A 9,947-nucleotide genomic window follows, 5' to 3' on the forward strand; every position below is an offset into this window, starting at 1 on the left:
TTTCATTAATAAAGTTTCTTTTTCTGACCGACCAATTTTGGTGTTGGAAATCATCGCAGTGTTTAAACTACATTTCCCATGATTCAGCCTGCCCTAGCTGTGAAATATTGCTGGTTTATTTTTATATGCAAAACGGAATCGATAAACCGAGCTGTCAGGACAGTAACTGTATCTGAACACCTCGTTCTAACAAATACATGACGACGTTTTGATTGGCTTTCACAACTACATCTCCCACGATGCTTTGGCATGAGCTTTCATACAGGGATTTCATACAGAAGCAACCAAAAATATAACCTTTTGCACTTTTTAAAAAAAAAAAAAAAGAATGGTGTAACGTTTTTTTTTTTTTTTTGCTTTTGGAAAAAATTGTTGAAATTCAAAAATATTTTGATATTTACAATGTGCAATTCTTCCAGTTTGCACACTCCCACTTCCTCTACGCTAGTGCTAGTTAGCTTAAAGAGCAACACACCTCTTCATGATGTCATAAACAGTGTAGAAATATGTAGAAATATTGATAACTACGGTATACTGTATATAACGCATGATATCGGCCTTTGTTTTCACACTTGTCTGTGGTGTATACCAGTTAGCAAACACGCAACAAAGATATTTTTCCAGAGCAGATCTTTATAAACAAACGACCGCAACATTCAGCATCCAACCATTTTTGTTTTGTACAAAATACTGACCAGAAACTAACAAGGATTATTTGAAGTGATTTTAATATAATCTTACATCACACTTAACGAAAACATCTTATGAAAATGATTTTTTTTTTGTTTTAAATGAAGGAAAAAGTTCAAAATAAAACATTTTCTTTCACAGCTGAGTCTTGTGTCTTTTTAGCCATGAAATGAAAAGATAATAAATAATGATTAGAATTTCTGGTGAATTTCTATTCAACAAGTTATGGTGCAAATGGAGCTTTTTTGCAGTTGTTCCCTCATTTTGTATTTGATAACAAGGTTCAAATACTTCATTTTGGTGAATTGGTGCTGGAGTAGCTCGTCTGCTGGTATCTTAAAGGACAAATCCGGCGCAAAATGAACCTAGGGGTTAATAACACGTGTACCGAGTCGACCGTTCTCTGGGATTTGTATTCATGCTTATCGAATGTGAACAGTTTTAGCGCAAACTGCTAATTAGCTTATGGCGCTAGTCGTCGGGGCACGGGTAAAGTAAAAAGAAATCGCTATTTCTATACCACTAAAGGCCCGGACACACAGAGCCGATAATCGGCCGTCGGACAGTCTGGTGAGGTCGGTGACTCGAGTCTGTTCGGTGTGTTCCGTGCCGTCGTCCGTCAGAGGGGCCGTCGGCCTTCATTTTGGCCGATTTGACATGTATAATCGGCGGGGCGGGTGCTGCCGGCAATCGGACTCAAATGACCCATCTGATTGGTGGAGAGCTAACCTGGAAACGGGGAGCGGAATGAGTGTGACTAGAGTCTCTCAAAATCTGACGAAAATCTTTCAAACTGACCTTTGTCGATCTGAAATGAAGACAGATTCAGAAACTGCACGGCCCATTGCTCACTTAAAATGTTTTCAGAAACACGTTTCGGTGAACTATTTTAGTACAATATGAGATTGTATTCTGAATAAGCCGCCATGACAGTCTGGCTTTGAATTTCCGGAGAAACCAGACCCACGTGACGCGTTCATCCAATCAGCTGCCGGTTTTCATTTTTGGGCGACAATACAGATTAGCGCCGCCTGCTGTTATGGATTACGTCGAATCGCTTTGGTGTGTTCTGAGGAACTTTTTTGACCAACTCGGGGACACTGATCAGTCCAACTGCCTTTTCTGCCAACAGTCGGCCGTCTGGTCAGTGTATCTGCAGCTTAACAAGGCTCAAAATATCACCACACTTCCACGGTAGCATAATGAGGGTGCCTACATGTAAACCAAAGCATTGAGAACTTTGTAAGTGTACAGACAGTTTATTAAAAAGATAGTTTAGAAAGAGCCTTCTTAGTAGTACAGAAATAGCGATTTCTTTTTACTTTACCCGTGCCCCGATGACTAGCGTTATAAGCTAATTAGCGGTTTGCGCTAAAACTGTTCACATTCGATTAGCATGAAAACATATCCCAGAGAACGGTCGACTAGGTACACATGTGTTATTAACCCCTAGGTTCATTTTGAGCCGGACTTTTGCGCCAGACTCTACTTCATTTTGATGTCCTTGGCCTCACATATTTGGCAAGTGCATAACTTTAGTTAGCGTGGATTGTTGATACGTTAGATTGTTATGTTATTGTTGATGTTGCGTGCCAGTTAACACAGATTCACAGAAAAGGTGCTTTTAACAAGATTAGGGCTTCGGTTTGATTTATTGTACAAATTAAACTGAAATGAATGGTTTATATCAACCAATTACTGTTTTTTAAATGTATTTTGATATCCCTTTTGCCTCTCAAAAAAGAGGAGCAGCCTCCTCTGCCTCTATGGACCAGCCTCCTCTGAGTATATATATATATATATATATATATATATATATATATATATATATATATATATATATATATATATATATATATATATATATATATATATATATATAATGTATGTCAATGTTTCTATATCAACTTTTCAAAAAAATGGCAGTTATTTAAATCTAAATTAATCTGAGTGTGAAAGGCTATACTAATTAGAAGGATATACTATTTTAGCTCTAGTTACTTTGATTTTAGGCATAACAAATACTGTATAAAACACAGCCTGGTCTTGTTCTTGTTGGGCCTAGGTACAATAGTCTTTTCTGAAAGAATTTCAGAATTTCTTAGTAGGCCTAAAATGTATAGTACGTTTTTGGTCCATAGCATGAATTCCTGTAACGATCAGGTTATATATGAATATTTCAATAAGCTCTAACCAAATTAAATGGCAAATAAAAGATAAAACATAGACTGTAAAAACAAAAGTCAAAGCAGCCTTTGAATGTATCAACCTCACACTGTAAAATCAAAGTAGTCCCACATTGTCAGATATTATGGTAAGGTGTAGGAAGCGAGTTCTGCCGATCAGATCCGAAAGCAGCCGAGTTCGTGTAACCCCATCTCCGCCGGCGCCGCCATGATTGTTAGTGGCAGTGAAGCCTGAAGAAGGGCAAGGAGGAACACCACCTGAGTTTCGCAAGTATCAGTACAGTCCGGGCAGCAGCCATGGTTCAGACGTGCTCAGCGTACGGCTGTAAGAACCGCTACAATAAAGACAAAGACATTTCCTTCCACAAGTAAGGTTATTTAAATGATTTGTTTGAGCTAGTTAGCGTTAGCTGTCCAGACGTGATAGAAAAACAGTGTTGTACTGGTGAGGACTACCAAGAAAGTACGCCAGCCTGCGTTTACTATTCTGCTTTTTTAAAGCTTAATTGCTCGTTGTCAACAGCACAAGGGTGGTATGATTCGACAAAAGACATGTCTTGGGTCGGTGGATGTATCTAATAAAATCGGCTCAAATACAATTCACCAAGCACCATTTTACAACGATAAATTGAAAGTCCTCTATCACGTTCGCCAGCCAATCGCCCAGTCCACCGTCTCCAAAGTAACAAGTCAACCTACATCGTGTTTACAATTGCGATACCCAACCATTCCAGTTTCGATGCTATTAAAACTTAACTGAATATCTTTTAAACAAATGCCTTTATGCCGAATTTGCCAGGACATAATATATGTTCGTAAAAACACTTACTAGCATAGTCTCCAACATGTTTTTCTGACCAGAAATACGGGAACAGTAAACTCCATTTATTCTGATTGGAGTCCGGCAGAGCAAGGCACTGGCATTCAGGTGACAGTTCATAGAATAAAAAGTTTCGTGTTTTAAGGTGCTGCTTTGTGTTCTGCGTGTATGACTACCCCTTATGAGTGTTTACCAAAAAAAGGATTTCTTACAGCACCAGGCTGTAGCTAACAATTTGGACAGTTTATTTCCTAAATAAAACTAAATGTATTATCACTGATCAGACTAGGAACTAATACACATCTTTTTGATGATGATAAAATAAACCTTACAGAAGGAATAAATCCTGAGGTAGTCGAAGTAGATTAGTTTGTATATTGCACAATGAAACAAACATAATGTACAGTTCAGGGAGAGGCAAAAAAACCATGGAATGAAGCCTCCACCTGAATAATGTTAACATTTTACAATATTTTACAATATTATAAAGAACACAAAATTATATTACAACAACGACTACACAATAGTGATGGAAAAGGAATAACAAAATATAGCAAATAATAGAAAAATAAGAACAATAGTATGAAAAATAAAAACTGTATGAGTATGTCTGCATGTTCACTGTACTAGAAGTACATTTAGATACATTTCTTATCTTGCCAGGTTTCCTCTGGCCCGGCCAGATGTTTGTGGTAAATGGGTGGCAGCGATGAGGAGAAACAACTTCAAGCCGACAAAGTACAGCAACATCTGCTCGCACCACTTCACCAAAGACTGCTTCAAGAGGGACTGCAACAACCGAGTGCTGAAGGAGAACGCCGTGCCGTCGCTTTTCACCTTCAACCTCAAGGTGAAGCGGCTCGGTGCACTTCCATCGCAGAGTCGCGCGGTTATTGTAGGAAAAGCACAGGTGTTCCTAATAACATTAACGATGGGTCTGTATTGGCCCGGTTACCGGTTTCACGGTATTCCGCAGTTCAAAGGTACACTGCGTAGGAATTTCTCCCATCTAGCGGTGAAATTGGATTTTGCATTCAAACGAATAGTGCTCTCTAGCGCCTCGCTACGGTAGCCGTTATGTACCAAGAAGCTATGACAACATGTCTTCCAATTTTCGCTTTTTTTGGCGACGAGGATTCCTTCTCCTCTGGCTCGGCATAAGTATGATCCTCCATTATGAACTAAAGTGCAGTGCAGGCTTTCAAATGTGCCGGGGCGGTGATAAGCGCCTCTCACTGATCTCCTTCTCCGTTTCAGCTGGTTTCAGTCACGTGACGCTGGCTCTGAACGAAAACGCGTTGTGGATTAGCTAGACAGGTAGGCTAGTGTTGTATGTCCCTCTCAGTGATTAGAGTTTTTCAAAATGACGGAACGACATGGAAGCCTCCTTGGACTTGCCCGTCCAATGTAAATACAGATAAGAAATTCTTCGCTTACGAGGATAAATCAGATCATTGGCAGAGGTCATTTTACACCAATGAGGACATATTTATGAATGAAGACATTGATTTTAGCTACTAAAATACTTAAAACACAACACAGTGTACCTTTAAAAAAAGTCACAGTTTCAAAACGACTAAAAAAAGTCTTCAAGGACAGAAAGTGCAGTTTAGAAATCCGTCTCCCTGCCTGTGTGCAATGTGTTTTTTTGTTTATTTTACCCAGACATTTCTAAATAATACATTTTAAAGCTGTAATTGCAATACCGTGAAACCGGGATATTTTTTGCTGAAGGCTATCTTACTGTCAGAATCACGTTATTATGGATCCCACGTAACTTCTAGGCAGCTTCTTTCCACAAGCCATCACCACACTCAACACACACACACTCACTAGGCTACTTCACATACGGACTAGGGGTGGAACGGTACATGTATTCGTATTGAACCGAAACAGTATGGGCGTCTCGGTTCGGTGCATGAATTTACACGGAGAATACACGGTATAAAAATAAATAAAACTTATATTACTTAAAACTACTGTTACATACGCGTTTCTTAGGGACACCTAATCTGTAGCCCCGCCTTAGCTCTGAAGCTCCTGAGCTTTGCCAACACGTCAAGTCGGTCCAGTGAGTCCATACCAGAGCCATGTCTTTCTCCATCACTCTGGTCCACACGAAGCAAACTAGTCCCTTCCATATACAACCAAACACGGATGTACTGTAGCTGTATCCCTTCTTGCCTCGAACACAAATGGCTTCCAGGCCAATTTGCTTCGTTGTTTGCTCCGCTGTTAGCTCCGCTTTTAGCTCCGCCGTTATTCGTTAGCTCCGCCGTTAGCGCCGCCGTTAGCTGTTAGCTCCGTCGTTGTTGTCGCTGTTTGCTGCTTGCTCCGCTGTTAGCGTGTGAAGCTAACGCCACAATTCGCCAACTGCTCTGTGTAAGAAGCTGCTCTTTTAACACCCCTGCTCTGTGCATTCACATATGAGAGCAGCGCTTGTCTCCCATATCACACTACTAGCTGATTGTCTTATTTTGTTTACAAGTTCCAGATGGAGTCTGGAGATGATGTGGGGTAGCCTAGGCCACTTATTGTTTAGGCTAGCTACTGTTTACATCTTACTTTATACGCTTCTGGCTGTTGCAGCTAGCTCAGGGGAGAGACTGGATGACACTAGGTGGTACAGCCTGAGACATGCACAATAAAAAAAAATTGCCTTCTGCATTTTTGTTATGCTTTTCCCTCCGTTGTACCGAACCAAACCGTGATGTCTGAACCGAGGTATGAACCGAACCGTGACTTCAGTGTACCGTTCCACCCCTAATACGGACCATGTGCAATAACCAATAACCAGTACTTTTAGTGTGTATATTTGTTTCTATTTTTGTGTATATATTTCTTTCAAATTCTGTGTGTATATACATTTTTGTATATTTCTTTCTAATTTGTTGTTATACTATTTATTTCTTGTCTTTTAGATTTAGATTTATAATACTGGGTGAACTGCTGCTAAAAATTTCGTTCTTCATTTTGCACAATGACAATAAATCTTCTGATTCTGAAGTCCCGCCCTAAGAAGCGGGCCTATTGGTTGGGGTTAGGCATTGACCTCGAGTGGTTAAGGCTAGGATAGCCGATTGGTCAGGAGATAGACCTGAACAAATTCGGGTTACGTTATCTAGCGTAAGCATGGATGCCTGGCCAATAGTAGCGTGCGAATGCTATTGAAGGGCAGGTCTCACCTAGAAGTTGCGTGGGTTCCATAATAACGCATCAGGATCTCATACCGGCCCATGCCTAATTAGCAAATATGTTCATATCATACGAACTGCCGAGGTGGGAAAGCGGTTCACGTCTGCCTGTAGGTCTAGTTGTATTTCTGAGATTAATATATCAACGATTTCTGACGATGTGATATCTATCCAGGGTTTGCCCTTCTATTTTGCACATTATGTCCATAAGATGGCAAACGTTCGAGATACATAACTACTTGTATTGGTATATTCATTTAAACATAAACATGTCTTTAAAAGATCTACATAACTACACATTATAAAATAAACTAATACAAAAATGTTCTCTACTATAAAACTTAATATAAAGACTGTAGACCTCTCTGCACCTTGGTTGGTGCTTGACTAGTCTCGCATAGCCAGACCTTCTTCCACAGCGCTGTGGAGGAGGGTCTGGCTAGTCCACACAGCATTCCGGGATGGGAGAAAAACGTGCTCTGGTTTATTGGCATCGTTTTGGGCGGTGCTAATTTCCGGACGTAGCAACGGGTGCAAAATAGCCTTGGGAAGGAACTTGTTTTGGTGGAACATGTGTACGTTCTTGTTTTAGTAAATTTAACAACTTACATTGCAGCCCGGTCTGTGGCTGCCGGTTACAGCTTACACTTAATACTGGATCAATTTCAAAGGTTGTTATTATTCCTATCAGTCACTCACACACAAAAACAAAGGAAAATTGGGTCCAGGTTGACCTTTTAACTCAATTTAGTCCTGGATTAGTTCCGAAAGCAGCATCATAACTCTTGTGTGTTTTTCTGTCTGACAGTCGGAGTCCCTGGAGGATCCCTTCCCCTCAGAGATCCACTTCCCCCTCTCTCTACCTCTGACCTCTGACCCAGCGATGGAGGAGGTGGTGGAGGAGGAGGAGGAGCCCGAGAGGAGCCTGCCCGAGATCCGGGGCGACGTGGTGGCGGTCTCCTGCGACCACAACTACACAGCGGAAGACTCTGCCCGGCAGAAGAAGCGCATCGAGCAGCTGGTGGAGCAGTTGGGGAGTCTGAAGAAGAGGCTGAAGACGATGCAGCAGAAGTGTCGGCGGCAGGAGAGACAGCTAAAGAGGCTGAAGGCGACATGCGGGGCGCCCGGGACTGGCCGCGAGCTGCCAGCAGCGTCTGGAGAGGGATACGTGATTTTACCGAGACACCTCTACCACACACTCAAAGGCACCGAGTGACGAGGAACAGAGAAAGGAGAGACGAGCGTGGTCAAACTGAGTGGCGCATTCAATCTCACATCTGTCAGCAGCAGCAGCAGCCAGGCAGACTGTTAAAGAGCTCATATTATGCTCATTTTCAGGGTCATAATTGTATTTCGAGGTTATATCAGAATAGGTTTACATGGTTTAATTTTCAAAAAACGCCATATTTTTGTTGTACTGCACATTGCTGCAGCTCCTCTTTTCACCCTGTGTGTTGAGCTCTCTGTTTTAGCTACAGAGTGAGGCATCGCACTTCTGTTCCATCTTTGTTGGGAATCACACATGCTCAGTAGCTAGGTAAGGACTACTAGCCAGTCAGAAGCAGAGTATGAGGGCGTGCCACGCTAGCAGCTAGGCGAGCATTATAACGTGTGTTCCAAAGTGACCACGTTTGTCTCTGAAGTAAAGGCTGGACTACAATAGAGCTGTTTGGAGCAGTTTGTGAACAGTGTTTTCTGTTGGAGATGGTAAGTCCCTTTGGGGGGGGGACTTTGGGCTTTTTCACTTTGTAAACCTATAACGTGCACAAAAAAGATAAATAACACTATACAAGAAAATGAAGAAGCCAAACAGCATAATATGAGCACTTTAAAAGAGCTGCTGAGCAAGGCAGCAAACCCCCCGAGCTGAGAGCTGGACTCACTTGTTCGGGAACGCAAATGCAAGACCCTGTGGAAAACTTCAATCTGATTTGGTGGATACAACAAACTCTTTACATACCAATGTTTGGGCTGCACTGAAATGACTTAAGACATGTTAGTCTCACTTTAAATGAATAGTTCAACATTTTGGTTTTGGCGGGAGTTCTGCGTTTAAACCATTTCTTGACAAACGTCAGACGGGTGATGTGACTTTCTGGAGACTTGTCGTCACGTGGAGGTTGCTAGGCAACCAGTCGTAGACGCTGCTCAGAAGCACTGGGGCGGATGGATAAACTTTTGTTCTTCAAGAAATAGTTCCAAAATGTGTCTCCCTCTAAAATCACAAACTGACATTTTTGCTTCCAGTCTTTAAGGTAAGCTAGGCTAACCATCCTGACTGTGTACTTAACACACAAACGTGACATTTATATCGATACTCTCATTACAGTCTCGAAACAAAGCAAACGCATTTTCCCCAAAATGTTGAACTGGTCCTTTAAAGATCCTGGTTTGGGATTTGGGACAGTTGGCCACTATAAAAACAAATCAAGTGTGACTTTAAAGAGGAACTATGCAGTTTTTTTTAGCTTAATTTACCTTAACTGAACAGCTTTGGAGTCATTGGAATGGTTATATGACTTTTTTTGAGTTGAATGGTGGTCGTCTCGCTCCCCCCTAGTGCCTGTGAGCCGAAAAACCACCCTTGCAACTTCGGGCTGGCGAGCCGGCGGCCTCAGCGTCAGGAAGTATGGCGTGATATCAGGTCTCGTGATGTAACGACTTGCTTCACGGCACTGCACACATACAGGAACCGGCTCGCTGTAAGAACAAGGTAGCGATGGAGTTTTTCACACTATCGTCATGACTGAGCAGAAAGCTAGGAAAGCATGGTCGGAGGAACAGAGAAAGAGGAAACGGCAGACTGACCAAGCTGTCTTTTGATGATTTCTTCCTAAAAACGAAGTGTTACAAATGGTACATTTGTTTTCAGTAGTTTTGTTCACATAAACATGATGCAAACATGTTCCATTTGTGTGCGTGTGCGCGCGCCATGCGTCCGGAAAAGAATGGGGCAGGATGCTACCTTAAAAGCTATGGTTGGAATCTACCATAGAAGAGAAGGAGGAAGAAACAATGACTACGTTAACATGCACATAATATTCTGTTTTTTTGCCC

The 9,947-nt window shown here is 41.7% G+C and overlaps 1 protein-coding gene across 1 annotated transcript; it reads left to right on the forward strand.

Moving 5' to 3' along the window:
• Positions 1-3,011: 3,011 nt before the first annotated feature.
• thap1 (THAP domain containing, apoptosis associated protein 1) lies at positions 3,012-9,313 on the forward strand. The gene is made up of 4 exons (XM_031287315.2): positions 3,012-3,244; positions 4,360-4,546; positions 7,699-8,196; positions 8,717-9,313. The coding sequence occupies exons 1-3, from the start codon at positions 3,174-3,176 to the stop codon at positions 8,104-8,106; spliced, it is 666 nt and encodes a 221-aa protein (XP_031143175.1). The 5' UTR covers positions 3,012-3,173; the 3' UTR covers positions 8,107-8,196; positions 8,717-9,313.
• Positions 9,314-9,947: the final 634 nt, after the last annotated feature.

This window comes from Sander lucioperca, chromosome 14 (genome assembly GCF_008315115.2).
Source record: "Sander lucioperca isolate FBNREF2018 chromosome 14, SLUC_FBN_1.2, whole genome shotgun sequence".
NCBI classification, from domain to species: Eukaryota; Metazoa; Chordata; class Actinopteri; order Perciformes; family Percidae; genus Sander; species Sander lucioperca.